General features: G+C 39.5%; 1 protein-coding gene across 4 annotated transcripts in view; it reads right to left on the bottom strand.

The window, feature by feature from the left end:
• Nucleotides 1–3,652: 3,652 nt before the first annotated feature.
• The window catches only part of mtss1lb (MTSS I-BAR domain containing 2b), a 79,676-nt gene continuing 67,493 nt past the window's right edge, over nucleotides 3,653–15,835 (bottom strand). For 2 of the 4 annotated variants that reach the window (XM_016497106.1, XM_016497107.1), the window contains 7 exons: nucleotides 13,718–13,825; nucleotides 13,519–13,616; nucleotides 11,315–11,534; nucleotides 8,893–8,967; nucleotides 7,860–8,036; nucleotides 6,597–6,762; nucleotides 3,653–5,705 (listed from right to left, as the gene is read on the bottom strand). In XM_016497106.1, coding sequence (XP_016352592.1) covers nucleotides 4,927–5,705; nucleotides 6,597–6,762; nucleotides 7,860–8,036; nucleotides 8,893–8,967; nucleotides 11,315–11,534; nucleotides 13,519–13,616; nucleotides 13,718–13,825 — 1,623 coding nt within the window. In that variant the 3' untranslated portion in view covers nucleotides 3,653–4,926. The remainder of the gene's footprint in view (nucleotides 5,706–6,596; nucleotides 6,763–7,859; nucleotides 8,037–8,892; nucleotides 8,968–11,314; nucleotides 11,535–13,518; nucleotides 13,617–13,717; nucleotides 13,826–15,835) is intronic. The other 2 variants (XM_016497108.1, XM_016497109.1) reach the window with 1 other exon arrangement.

The following is a 15,835-nucleotide window of genomic DNA, read 5'->3' as shown; positions in this document are numbered from 1 at the left end:
TTTGGTCAATTATTACTTAACCTACATATAAAGGATAGCCAATTCGCTTGTTTTTTTTGGCATTCGTTTGGCCCACCAACAAATGTAAAGGCGAAACTGAAGACACTTGTTTGTTTTTTTAATTATTAACCAAAAATGTACAAAGTGATACTTACTAATGTTTCTCCAGGCAAATCCCCTCAAATGACAGAGATTATCTATAAGGGACGCATTTAAAGGTTTTAATTATTTATTTTTAGGGGAGAGAGGGAGATGGTCAAAATAGTTTAAGATAGAATATTACTAATCAAAATATTGCCCTCAAAAATCACATTTACACATAATCAAAGCACATTTATTTCTAAACCACTTCTTCCCTGATAATTCGTAATATAACTAGGGGTGCTCCAGGGACAAACCAACCCGATCTCATGTGAAAGCGTAACTATTTTACGAGGTGGTGATTTTGTATGAATTTGTACAGTGTGATTTTTAGAAAAACATAACATGGAGGTCCACCCTTAAAGGGGTGGTTCACTGGGTTTTTTTCTAGGCTTGATTGTTTTCATGGGGAACAGTCTAACAGGTATTAATGCTTCTTTTAAAAAAAAAAACGCATTCTTTTTCACATAATTTACCTTTATTCCACACAGCTCTGTCCCTTCTCTGAGAAATGGGCTGATCTTTTTCTGTTTTTACGAAGCCCCGCCCTCAGAATAGGCGATGGGCTCTGATTGGTTAGCTAGCCCAGTGTGTTCTGATTGGCTCAACCGTCTCTAGTGCGTGTCTAAACGTCCCGCCCCTCACCTCAGCGGCATGTGCTACGGTTGTATTGTAAACAAAGGCATCATTAATATGCTTATCAGTTTGAGCCCAATTGAGAAACAGAGGATATTATTGAAGAGGATCGTGCAGAACCTCTGCAAGCATGGCTTTTAGTGGTAGGCCTATGTTTTTGTTTGTTGTTGTATCATACTTTTAGATATGCTGTTGTAAATGCTACTGCTTATGTTAGCTTTTAATATACGGTTTTATCCTGATTAAAGCTTTAATACATAACAGCAACCGCATGTGCGTCCATGTTTAATGCGTCTCATAGCTATGTGAAAATAAGTGTATAATTGGAACAGTTCATTGTCGGAGCTGAGCTGAATGAGAGAGAGAGAGAGAGTGAGAGAGAGAGAGATGCAGAGTGTGCAGATCAGGGGAACGCCAGGAACAGTATTGAGAACCGCTGCTTTTGAACATTGATTTTGAAACTTGAGAATTTATTAGAATCGTTAGAAGACAGAATCGCGATTCATAAATGAACAGATTTTTACGTGCACCTCTAGTTTTCTCTTCCTCTTCTCTAAAGCAGCGCAGCATGGCATCGCCCCCTTTGCTGACTTTGCCTGAGGGCGGAGTTTATCTGGGTTTGTGATGTCACGAACCCGGGAAGTAACTCGTTGTAGTCCCTACCAGCCATTTTTGTAGGCATTAAACTGCCAGAATTTTAAAAGACGATATCACAGTTTGCATTGAACTTTCAGCTTCGTAACTTTGCAGATATTGTTTACGCTCAAACAGCAACATTACACACTAACTAACGTTAAAAAAGTGAAATTGCAATGAACCACCCCTTTAACCTCAACCTAAACCCTGAAGAGATAATAGGCTACTAAAACGTTCAAATGTAGAGTGCACACTGTATGAACTCACCAACACGTAAAATGGTTACGAATTGGCAGGAGAGTTTGTTGGACAATTTTTGAGTCCTGAGCTTCGCAAACTTCAAGTGTAAGATAACAAGCCAATGAAATCACATTTTCACAGCTGAATAGTGATGGCTGCCTTATAGTGAGCATATCATGACGTTTAGTGGGAGACAAATGAGCATGACGTGAGTAATGTTAAACACTGCAAAACAAAGAGAAAATGTGCATATAATCACCTGAGAACCAAAAGAGTCTATCCGCTGTGTGTGAGTATATGAGACGCTGAAGGCTGAGCTCATACGTGACAAGTGGTAGTTTTTCTATCCCTCAGTTTCCTCCAGAGGGGCTTTTAACTGTTATCTTGCTTCATGACCTTGGGAGCAGAAACCCGCAGAGACTGACGTTTCAATAAAGAGACAACAGTAAGCCAACTACCTGCAATCAGGCTTTTGTGCCACTTCGCTTCCTACCTGTTTCTTTCACCAATTATTCTCCACTGGCCTTGTCTTTCTCACTCTTGCTCATTCCGTTCTTCTTTCTCTTTCACTTCTCATCAACTCTTCACATCTTCCTTCCTGCTGAATCATCCTGCCTTTACGTGTCTGTGTATGTGACGCTATGAATGGAACGTCTGAGAACTTTATCCTTGTCATGTTACTACATAAAGCAGGCCATGAAGCTTCACATGAAATGTGTGGATATGTAACAGTTAGATATGATTTTTTTCCCCCACTTTGTTCAGCAAAATTTACTATATTGCTGCTCAATTCACTTGTCGACTGATTCCTCACCCACCCCTTGACCCCCATTGTAAAACAACATTTGTGTGGGACATTGGTTTTTAGTGAAGCTACAGTACTTGCACTGTTTGCATTCTTATACAGTATGTATATATATCAGCGAGAGATCGGCACAGTCGTACATACTGTCACAAAGCAGACATACTTTTTCCTTTTGAACACGCTACAGGCATCCCTAAAACAGAGTGCTCTATGCAAAATAAATAATTAAAAAAACAACCCAAAAGTCAGAGTAAGGAGCAAGTGTCTGGCGTAACAGCACTATTTATGACCGCAGGGGTTATAGGGAGTCTTGGGAGAACAGAAAGTCACTCACAAACAGACACTACATGACTAAAACTATGTTTTGACCTCCTACATATCACTTCCACATCCAGTATCATCACAGAGCATTGTTTTTCTTCACGTCGGGTGAACCGGGGTAACCAGCGACCTTTCGTGTCATAGGTATTTACTCCTATATCATCTAAAACAGGCAGTGGAATGCTTTTATCATAAACAACTGGATGAGTTTTCTTCCCAGAGTTCATTCTCTCCACATCCTTTATTCATCCCTTCTTCCATCTGCAGATCCAAAGTTCATTCTTATGTCCCAAAAATGGCAGCCAGGTGTGTGCCTTCATCTTAGCTCATTCTCTCCACCCCTCCTAAATATTTATCAAGGGACTGTGGTTTGAGGCTTGACAAGTAAACGAACATTTCCTGTAAAAAATTTTAAAACGCATTTTAGAAGCTCAAATTGGAAATTAAATATAAGTGTCAACCGATTCCTCTTCAAGATCATTGGTCACACTCTACAATAAGATTCAACTGGTTAACAGTTAATGCAATAGGTATCACGAGGTGTACATGGACAATGAACAACACTTAAAAAAAAAAACATTTATTTATCTAGTTAATGATAATTTATAAATATATACTTTTCAAAGGTTGGGGGCGGTAAGATTTTTATTAAAATAATTTTAATTTTATTAAAATCTTTTTTATTAAAAAGACCCATTTTATAATTTTTTTTTTGCAGGATCATTTATATAGATATAGAATAGAAAGTACTTTTAAACGAAAAGTATTTCTTTGAAACAGAAATATTTTGTTACATTATAAATGTATTTACTGTTACTTTTGATCAAAGCATACTTGCTGAATAAATGTATTCATATTTTATTGACGCTAGCCCTTTGAATGGCAGTGTACTATTGTTTGTTCATAATACATTAGCCGATGCTAATTTATACCACTTGAAATATAAAAAATGCACAAGAATAAGTAGAAATTAACATTAATCTAGATGAATAAATTCTGTTTGTTAGTTTGTGATACCTAATACATTAATTAATACTGTTAACAAATTGATCCTACTGCAAAGTGTTGCCAAATCATTCTTCTTACGTCCATCTCTGCTTCACATCCCATCTCTCTCTTTTTTCCTATATCATAACATTGCTACACGCATTCGTCTCCCTATGTACCAGGGCATGTGACCGCGGCGTCTCACAGCATTCACCACACACAGTGTGGCCACAGTGACAATTAGTGGTCAAAACTACGCATTAAAAGTGCTCTGCATCCTTTCTATTTCTCATTTTCTTTTTAAATAAGCCATAATTAGACTCAACAAGAAGTCTTCGAAAGCATCTGCTTCCCCAAAGATACCTGAACATCAAAAACGCACAACTTTATTACAAGCTGATCTTCGAAACCTTCCCCCATCAAAGGAAAAAAAAAAGGAAAAAAGCATTATTGCTCCACATTATCATGGTGGTTTTTCACCCTAAATCTACAAAAAGCCAAATACCTGACATGAACGTTTCCTACTCTTAGGAGCTAGGAGGTGATTAACTGCTTGTAAATAAAACAAACAAGACAACGGAAGTGTACAAACAAAAGATAAATCCTGTCCCTCTACGCAACCACGAGCTGACCTGCAGCAGAGCCCTGCTCACCTCCAGACTGCAGACCAACACACAACAGCGATACCACAAGACTTTCAGGATGTGATGTCAATTTTACTGGAGGTGAGGGCGGGGTTAGCGAGAGCGTTGTGGAGGGCAAGAATTTGTGACGAGCCCCTGCGTACCCCGTGAGCTTCTCCAGCACTGATTCCTGGGGTCCATAATTTGGGGAGGGCCGTTATTCTACAGGGACCATGCGGACATCCTGGTCCCTTTTTCTGTCAGTAGTTAATTGTCTCACTAAAGTTCAACTATCCCGCGGTGATGGGCGTGTTAATAAGACAAACATGCGTTCGGACACGCTAAGAGTTATAGTGGCCTGAGCCTGCAGTTACATATCATTTACTTTTTTTCATTACTGTTATTCATGATTTTCTATAATGACTTTAAACATTTAATTTTTTAATCCTCTTTTTCATATCTCATTTTCTAAAGAGTCATTGTGAAGTTTTTTTTCTGGGTTACTTCGCTTATATTCTCCCATCTCTCCAAGAGGCATCACAAAATCCGGGGCGCTGAGCGATCATTGGAGACGGTTTTGCGCAGTCGCACCCCTCGACGAATAGACCTCAGCATGTCCTCACCCTCCTGGGGCGCTTCGGGATCGAGTTGGGACTCGGGGCCCGGCGGGGGCTGGTTTGGAAGCGAGGGGAAAGGGAACTGGCCCTCACCTAATGCGTGAGCGCTGGCCACCAGCTCCCCGATCTTCTCCACCAGACTGTGGCGATTGGCAGCCAGCAGGTGATCTTCTTCACCCGGTTGGCTGTAGACGCTCATCTCTAAGCCGCCTACGCCCCCTGAGCCCCAGGCAGTGTTAGGCAGGCTCAGCCGCTTCGGAGAGGCCTTCACGTACTCCAGCGCTACCGGGGAGGCGTCATCCGGCACATAAAAGACACATTCTTCACTGCCCACACGGGCAGGAGGGCCAGTGTACCCGCCGGGTGAGTCAGGCACAGTGGGGGTCTTGACTGGCACGATGGGTGGGCGTATAGGAATAGGGCCAGCGTTGGAGAGGGTGCGCCTCACCCCGGGCTTCGTAGACGGCGTTCGGCGAATGGTGGCCGTACCGGGAATACCGCCCCCTCCGCCGAGTGGTCCGCCCAGAGCACCCATTCCGCTGGGCAGGCCTGCTGTGCTGGCGGGACGCTTAGTCTGTATCATGCGGCGGTAGTTCTGGGCGATATTACTGTGACGGGGAATTGTGGAGGATTTATCAAATTCAGCCTGACCGTCGGCCTCAGTATCTCCGTTCACTGAGTAACCATCGTAATCGGAGCCTGACAAAAAAAATCCCACTTGTAACTTATCAAGTCTTATAACTAGTTTTAAATTCAAATAATAAAAAGTAAACATCTGGGGTAGTTCACCCAAAAATTTAAATTCTGTCAATAATTACTCACCCTCATGCTGTTCCAAACCCCTAACTTCGTTCATCTTTGGAACACAAATTAAGATATTTTTGATGAAATCCGAGAGCTTTTTGACCCTCCATAGACAGCAAGAGAACTACCACTAGTTCCAGAAACGTAGTAAGGACATCAATAAAAAGTATTCTCGTAGCTTCATAAAATTACGGTTGAACCACTGATGTCACATGGACTGTTTTAACGATGTCCTTACTACCTTTCTGGGCCTTGAACATGGTAGTTCCCTTGCTGTCTATGGAGGGTCAGAAAGCTCTCAGATTTCATCAAAAATATCTTAATTTGTGTTCCAGTCTTACAGGTTTGGAATGACATGATGGTAAGTAATTAATGACAGAATTTTCATTTTTGGGTGAACTGTCCCTTTAAGGCCCATTCACACCAAGGCTGATGACGATAATGATAACTACAAAGTTTTACAAATCTTTCTGATAATAAGAGAATAGGGAAGTCCACACCACAGCTATACTTATAATGACACTGTGGAACGATATTGATAAAATCACTTTCAGATTTTTTTTTTCTTCTAGCTGATGAACAATAAGTACATTAACAGCCAATTAGAATCCACCTGATTTTAAAGAGCTTGAGCATTTAGGGTGGCAGACGACACAACTGCGGTGCATGCTTGTAATATACAAAATTGGTGTTGACGCTAATATAGTTAGCGCTATAGTTATACTTATCATTCTTGGTGTTAACAGGCTTTTGCTAAGAACACGCGAGTATTTTTGACTGTATTACCCTGTGAGGGGATGGTATCTTCAGAGCAGGATGGGGTGGTTGTCTGAGTGCTGTATCCACTAGAGTACTGAAGAGAGTCTCGGCTGCTCTTCTGCTGCTCCATGCTGAGGCCTCGTGTCAGGACCATAGCTAGATCACTAGCAGCTGGGGAAACCTCCTCACCATGCTGCACCATGACACAATACATACATACAGTTACATCAAGCACAGACTCAATGTGTGTGCATATGTAGACCTAGACTTTGAATCTTAAACTATGAACATTTTATGAATAAAAACTCAAAGAAATACATTATAAAAATAAATATAATTTCCAATCAATTATGTAAAAATATTATTAAAATGTATTTATTTATGATATATAAACTGTTAACTGTGAGTCAGGCATTTTTATCCAAAAGTGCTTAAAATGCACATCAATACACTATTACACTGGGGTGGAAAAGAGAAAAGAAAAATGACATGTTCTGTGATTAATGTATATCCATTGTTGGACACTTTCGACTAAACAAGCTAGTGACAGTGTGCATTTTAAGAGACTTTTTAAAAAATTCATTATTATAGTGTTCTCGACTGTTTTGACTTCAAGGCCCCCCATTGTCAAAGATAATGTTTCAAGGCCTACCAAGATACAGTATTTATGGTACTTCAGCTGTATTGACATAGCTGCTCATTTTCAAACGTTTTTATTTTAAAGCAAATAGTAGTGGCAATGTATTAAAATAATTAAACAATTAAATAATTCCAGAAGTGTTATTCAGGGCTTACACTTTGTATTTCCATTACATTTATATGACTTTTCTAGTTGTTTGTGATTGCAGAGATTTTATGTAAAAATAGCAATTTCTACCTAAAAAAATATATTTTAGAGCTTGACACAACTTAACATTATAAAAAATTCCTTTTGAAATAACTTTTTAAAGAATTTATTAGTTATCAAAGCTTGTCCAAATATAGAAATCTGGTTTTACAAGACCACGAGAACTCTGGTTCTTACTTAAAAATGCAAGTTGGTAAGGAAAACAAGTGACGTTTTAGATGTTTTAGCTTATTTTTAAGTTTATTTTTGTTATTTTAAATATTTTTAAGCCATCTTGTTGTCCACTAGGAAGAGTGCAGATGCCCCAGGTGGAGAACCATTGCATTATTAAGTACTCAAGGCCACAAGCAGCCCATATTTGAAGAAACCAGCGTTAAGCAAACGGGTACATTTTGTCTTCATCCACACCAAATGATGAATGTTTCATATATGGTGACAGTTACCTTGGCAGCTGTAGTGGCCGGGTTCATCCTTGGCCTCTGGGGGTCTTCTGAATGCATCCCAGTATACCCCTGTGACTGAGGAGAGGTTTCTGCCTCCCTCAGCCTATCCAGAGGCTCCTTCCTCCTCTGAAGTGTGCTGGTCAGCGGCTGCTCACTGGAACCTACCTTGGACCAGTCCTTAGGAAGCAGACGCAGTTAATTCAGGTCAGTGTATAGCAACAAATGCAACGGTCTCAGGGGCGAGAGAGAAGACTGGTCCACGATCCAGCAGTTTGAGTGTCCTTTCAACAGATACGGTCTTATGTGTTTTAGAAAAAGCCCAATCTCAGTGTTTGCTTTACTGTTTGATAGGTACCTTCCGTGGTCTGCTCGGTTTAGCAAATCTCACAGCCAGAGACTTGAAACCAGGATCAAACAGCCAACAGAAAAGGTGTGTGTTAAAAAGCAAAATGAGGTAATGAATGAAGTTAAGCAGAATGAAATCAAAACAAAAACACTGTCGGTAAGTGTTATTCAGGAGCCACATATTCAACACACAAGAGCTCACACAAAAAGAAGAGGAAATGAACAAAACTGCAATGAGAATTGCCAATGGAGACAAACCTTCCAGCAAGGAACCTTGGATGTGGGAGAGGGTGTGTTGGATCCAGGGGAGCGGTTATAGAGTGGGGACGCAGGAAGTATGACAGAGAAAGGCCTGATGGAGCCAGTGTGAGAGAGAGCAGGGCGGAAGGTAGCGAAGGACGAGTCAAACTGCGGAATGGAGAGATAAGATCGAGACCGTCAAGAGTAGCCAGAGACCCCCTTCCCTTTACTCATGGGCATGGGAGCCTTTGTGTGTGTGGCCTTGCAGATACATGCTGAGAGTGGCAGGAAAGATCAGATCTGATGACAGCACAAAGATGAAACCGGCAAGAGCAGACCCCAACCTGCCAATCAGCAGCACAAACCTCACGGGTCCCACAGACAATCCAAAATATCACTGACAGTTTCAGCACACGTATGTCTTATGGACAGAGTACTTGATACTTACTGTGGTTGGAGAGCTACACTCACTAACTGACTGGCAGGTCTCAGATGCTTCTGAGGACGCTGAACTTGACGACTTCTGAAAGAGAAACCATGAAAGATGATATGTCAGCAGGGAAACATTTAGAGGGTCTCTGTTTGAATTCTTTGGATATTTTATGGTACTGCTTGCAATCAATGGACACTTCCTTAACAGAAAAATCACATTTTAAATTAATAACAGTTTTTAAACAAAGGACTTCAAGTCCTTCAACTTGTAAAATTTGGTGTTGCCAAGTAAATGACCATCAGAGAGAAGGTTCAGAGAAGAGTTTGGGGTCACTAAAAGTAATTGATATTGATTGATTGATAAATTACAGTTTAAACTGCTAGAACATTTCATAATATTAGTTTTTTACTGTATTTTAATCAAATGCAGCCTGTGTGACCATACAAAACTTCAAAAACATTAAAAATATTCAAAAACATTTAAAAATCTTGAAACACAATGAAACACAAAATAGAAGGGAAAAAAAAACAAAGATTAAAGATTGTTGTTATTTTGTTGCCATCTGCTGGTTTTTTTCATATCTATTACTACTATATAATTGTTTTATACTTTTTTGGTTAGTGGTTTAAGTAAAAAACCTCTGTAACTAATTCAGCCCAAAATTCTTGACTTCATTACATTTTGTTTCATATGTAATTCTTTCTTTGATCTTTTTTATTTTATTTTATTAACTTTATGTTTGAACATTTTCCATCAAGGTTACATTGGCAGAATGCTCAGCATTCAAAATCAAAACTGAGTGATAATGCCATTTCCAACACATATAACTTAAAAGCCAAACTAAAAAGATTCAAAGGTTCATTCTTTCCTGTGCGTACATTACCATCTAAAAATTATATGCATGAATCATGAACATCGCCTGGCGTGTTTCTGAATTATTTATGCTAGTTTGAACCTCAATATGCTTATCCTTCATTGTGTGTCACGCCTCGGCCATACGTTTGGTAGATTCACAGCCAGGCAAAATCCCCTTTTCTTTCCATGGTGAGAGAAAGTAGCATGTGAGCTCCGAGACAAGTGCATTTCTCTTGCTTTACTCCAAAGAAAGTGCATAAGAATTCACTGCCTCTGTGTATATATTGTAAAGCCTATGTTCCATATACAATGCTTTACAAGCACATTTCAAGCTCTGAACTGTTTCCTGTCACAATTTTCCAGAGAATGTAAAAAATCTGCCTCACTCACATTCTGACCATTGGTAAAAAAAATTGTTTGATATACAGTGGTTCATACCCTTGTCCACAAGAGGTCACTATTAACTTGCAGACAGGGAATGTTGTTGTTTGAAGCTGGGGCACAGATGTGCAGTAACACTGTGGTTTCCTCAAGAAATTATATGGGGCAGTCATTGCAATGCCAGCAGGAAAAGATTTAGCTCTATACTTTGGTGGGCTCACAATTACAACTTCATTATCTGATATAATTTGGGTTTTTAAATGTGTGTATATATATATATATATATATATATATTATTTACTTATTTATTTATTTTTTTCTTACAAATATACAGTACAAACACTGCTTCACAAAAGTTTTGAGACACAATATTAATACTTTTATTTAGTAAGGATGCATTAAACTGATCAAAAATGTCAGTTTCAAGTTAAACATTAAATCAGCACAACGGTTTTCAAAACTGACAATAATAAAAATGCTTCCTGAGCACCAACTCAGCATATATTAATGATTTCTGAAGGATCATGTGACACTTGAAGATTCTGCTGAAGCAGTAATATTGTGAAGTTTTTCCATCACAGGAATACATTTCTTTTTAAAATATATTAAAATAGAAAACAGCTATTTTAAATTGTAATCATTGTTTACAATATTCCTGTTTTTACTGTATTTATGATCAAATAAATGCAGGCTTGTTGAGCATAAGATATTCTTTCAAAAATATTCCAACAGTACTGTAAATAAATATGATAAATAAATATTTACCATCTATCACAACAATAAATATTATAGCGCTATTGTTTTACATGGGTTAGTTTGACTGACAAATTAATTCACTCTTGAGAAAATCGGTTAAATAGACCTTAGGTTAGACACCACATTGAATTTAACACGGATGAAAAAGACTATGTAATGATAGACTTATAGTCTTTACAATGGCATGCACTGTATAAATCTCTATACATATTTTTTTACAAGTTTCAAATCTGTTTTTTGGAGGGTTTTTTTTCTCAGAAAGACGTTTTGTCAGCTGAACAATCGCTATGTGGTTAAACAATAGTACAATTCACTGAACACAGTACTTCTATCCCTCACAGCCTTGTTTTCATTCCTGTCAAAAAATAAGGTCTCTACCTTCATGTTACCAACATTTCTACAGTACCAATAAGCCAGCAGGAAATAAATACTTTGAAATAAATACCTGGCTGGTTATATCGGAGGGCATGGGTGATGGGGGTTTGGAGTAGACGTTGGCGTCCTGGGAGATGAAGCCGGAGTCGTGGGAGGAGACGCTGCTGAGGCGGTGTGCAGCGGTTGTTAGCGGTTGGGCCAGGCTGCGGTAGCGACAGGACGAACTGGGTGAGTGAGTCTGAGAGCCACCAGAGGATCGAGAGGCGCTACTATGGGTGCTGTTTACACTGCTGCAGGAGCAAGGGAAAGTGCAACAGGGCAGAGGACCGGGGTGCAAGGGAGGGGTACGGAGGGCAGGTTATATGGCGATAAGTGTGAACCACAGCAGGAGAGGGTTTTACAAGATGACAGGAACATGATTGACAGATGAAGTTAAGAAAACAATTACATGATAATGATTAACAAATAGTTAAGGGGAAAAAAAGAGATGGACAAACAAGGGTCTCAAGCAGTGATGGGGTTGATGGGTAAGGATGGAGGTCAGGGTGGGGGGCAAAGGGAGAACATATGTAAGACCAAGTTTGACAGGTGTGACACAGGGGGCCTAGTATGGAGATTGAAGGTTGTGTTCAGTTGTGTCGGCCTTGCGCAGCCAACACACTTGAATCAACCCCCTTGACTCCATGCGAGGCGGCACAAACAAACACAAACAGGTACTAAATGACACTATTAAAAAGGAAGCCTTAATTGGCCCTGGAGCCAAAGCAAAACACTAATGGTCTAATCAAAAACTCTACAGGGACTGGTTATGTAAAAGTGATCTTGAAATGCTTTCAATTTGTTTTGAAGTAATTATTTTATATTCCAGGTTAAAAACAGCCCCGGAATATTAGACAGATTCTGTTGTTGAGGTTCTTAAATGGGTTTTAACCTGGAATACTCATTTAAGAGAGCAAAGCACCGAAGTTACATTAATCAGACACACTAATTGCTAGTGAATTATAAAAGTAATAAACTCATATTAAACAGGCTACTTTAGTGTAATTGTGTTAATTGTAGCTAATATGCTTCATCCTTGACTTCATCAAAAGGAATCAATGGATGAATAACATGAATCAATAAGCATTAAACTGTGCCTGTTGAAAGCATCATTACATTATCATATACAAAGCAACATTTTCATGACCGCAGTGCTCTGTCTCTAATATGTTGTTGGGGTTACATGTGATGTCAACATACAATGAGATTGTGTAGCGCAGCAGCAGTAGCATCAGCAGCCCCCTCTTTCTCAGTAAACACACACACACACACACACACACACACACACACACACACACGTGCATTCAAAATATACACACACTCACAAAATATAACCTGGCTGGAAAAAACACTCAGGATAGTAGCTAGCTTCTAGCTAGTCATTTAGTTTATTCGGGATGGTTGCTGGCATTAGCATTCCGTTTAAAAGCATAGTTTACCAAAAATGACTAGTCTGTCGTCATGTACTCACTCTCATGTCATTCCAAACCCATTAAGATTTCTGTTCCTTTGAAAAGTCCATTCCACTAAAACTCAGACTCTTCAAAAAGTTCATAAAGAGATTTTACGTCTGTAGACCATATTTGATGTGTGTTGATCAATGTTTACATGTAAATAAAAGCCTAGATTAAATCTGTTCATCATATCAAGTGATTTTGTCTCTTCAGAAGACTTGGATTAAAGTGCCTGATTCATATGGATTACGTCTATGAAGATTTTTTGAAGTATTATAGTTTCGGTGAAATGGACTTTCAATGGAGGGACAGAAATCACTCAGGTTTCACCGTGTTTCGAAGATGAACAAAAGATTTCTGGAAAGGTTTAAAATGACATGAGGGTGAGTAAATGATGACCGAGTTTTTCATCTTTTGGTGAACTATCCCTTTAGCATGGTATGAACAGCTGGCATCTGGTTTGTTTTCTGATCCAGGATGGTCTACAAGCTTAGACCAGCTTAAACCAATGAAATACCAGCTACCATTCCCAAGACACAGCATAAGCTTGATTCTCCAGCAGGGTAGTTAGTTACAGTACAAGTACAAGCTGCCATTTGGCAACAAACAGCAATTTTTGAAGCAATTACAGCAACGAAAAGCCAAGCAACATAGTACACATAGCACAAGCAACAAATCTGTCCAGCAGAAAAAGGCTAATAGCCAGAAATAAAGATTTAATAAGTGTGCTAACATTACTGGCAGCATAATGTCTCTACTTCTTTATCACTCTCGCTCTCACCTGCACATGCTGCTTTTCCTGGAGCCGGAGCTGCTGGGAGAAGAGGGGGGAGTCTGGTAGGACCAAGAGTAATCAGAACCCTTAAGATCTTTTATTACCTGAAAGAAAGGGAGAGAGACAGTCTTAGTGTTAATGGTCTTACTGTAAAGCACTGTACAGTACATGCTACATGGTGACTGGTGTATATAAGCATGTGCACCTGCTCACTGGCTGGGGGCAGTTTGTGGGGGTCTGAGGTTAACACGGTGAGATCATCAATAATGGCCTGGAGATGAGTGATCTCTCCCAACATGGCAATCTCTCCATTCTAACGTCACACAAGGACAGAACCACAAGTTCATAGATCAAAACTTAATAGAACATCACATAATGCCATTTAAACGACAGACAGTAACACATTCTATGAGCTTTATATATTTATGTACCTATTTATTTGTTTGTTTATTTATTGTGCTTCAATTAACTCTTAAGACAGGCTCTTCATTATAACAATCATATACAATATAAAAAAATTTTGATGAGGAATTTCCTCTTTACATTTCAAAACATAAAAATCTTTTTTTTTTTTAATGATTTCATGTTCAAATACATTTTGTAGATAAATCTAATACAAAAATTAATAATTGGCAAGTAGTAATACGTAGTAATTATTTTACAGAACAAACTAATATTATTATTACTTTAGTATAGGGAGCAATTCTCACTATTCACTAGTTGCTTATTAGCATGTTTCTTGAGCATCAAATCAGGATATCATAAGGAATATGTGACCGGAGACTGGAGTAATGGCTGTTTGAATAAATTATTATTATTAAATAAAATATATTAAATACACAGTTATTTTAAATTGTAATAATATTTCACAATATTGCTGTTTTTTACTGTATTTTGTATCAAATAATTCAGCCTAGATGAGCATAAGAGAGTTACACTTTATTTTACAGTGTTTTTTTTTTATGCGTAACTGTACATTTGAGTACTGAGTAATATTGATTAACAACGTACTTACTATAGATTAGAATTAGGGTTTGGTCTAGGGTTAGTTGCCTGTAATTATGCACCATTTACTGTTATTACTATAGTAAGTACATGTAACACATATAACTGTCACGAATCCTGTCCATGGCCTTCCGTTCAATCACCACCAGAGGTCACCCTTCCATTCCATTGACTCTTGCACTACACAAACTGTTGCACTTCACCCGGACTACAGTTCCCATCATCCATTGCACTGATTACACACAGTTGATTGCACACAGCACCGATTGCACACAGCTGCCATCAATCACACCTTCCCTATTTATACACTCACTCTGATCCCCGTCAAGCTGCCGAGTATTGTTTAGCGCTTATCGCTCATCATGTGATAGCTACGTTACAGAGCCATTTCAGAGTGTTGTCTTGTTCCTTAGTTCTAGTCTAGTTACGTCTAGTTTGGTGCCTGATTGCCTGTTTCCTGATCTCTTGCCTGTCGTGGATTCTTCTATTGCCTACCTCTCTGGACATTGTTCGCCGATCTCAGACCCACGCTAGCTTTTGGATTACTCTTCGTCTTGCCCTTATATACCTGTTTGCCATTGTCTGAACCTTGCCTGTTTTATGACCACGCCAAATAAAAAGCTTGCACATGGATCCGTATGTCTCACGTCTTGTCAGCCCCGTAACAGAATACTCGGCCTCACAAGGATCCAGCAGCTTTTCCTGTGGACATTGGTCAGGTATGGACACTGCAAAACTTTTATTAGCCTTAAAGCAGGGCACACGCCCGCTTGAAGGCTATATTCAAGAGTATCTGGACATTGCGTGTTATTCTGATCTGCCAGATTGTGTACTGATAGACTTTTTTTGTGATGGAGTAAATGAACCTTTAAAGTCACGATTAACCCGTGAGGGTCCCCGTTCTTCTCTAAGCTATTTTTTGGATTTTGCTCTGCTGTGTGTCGACTCCGTGTTCACGGTGGGTGTTGCGGAGAAACATGACACCGGGTCTGCTTGTGTAATGGCGGCCGCACTAGAGCACGCTCACAAGATGGCAGACACAACAGCGCCCCGTTATGTCACAGCAGATCAGATCATCATGAGTCAAGTCAAGTCACAATTGATCGTTCTTCTCTAAGCTATTTTTTGGATTTTGCTCTGCTGTGTGTCGACTCTGTGTTCACGGTGGGTGTTGCGGAGAAACATGACACCGAGTCTGCTTGTGTAATGGCGGCCGCACTAGAGCACGCTCACAAGATGGCGGACACAACAGCGCCCCGTTATGTCACAGCAGATCGTCATGAGTCAAGTCAAGTCACAACTGATCGTCATGAGTCAA

Source organism: Sinocyclocheilus anshuiensis, unplaced genomic scaffold, assembly GCF_001515605.1.
Source record: "Sinocyclocheilus anshuiensis isolate Anshui unplaced genomic scaffold, SAMN03320099.WGS_v1.1 scaffold502, whole genome shotgun sequence".
Lineage (NCBI taxonomy): Eukaryota > Metazoa > Chordata > Actinopteri > Cypriniformes > Cyprinidae > Sinocyclocheilus > Sinocyclocheilus anshuiensis.
Note: the sequence above shows the minus strand (reverse complement) of the source record. Positions and strands in the feature narration are given on the sequence as shown.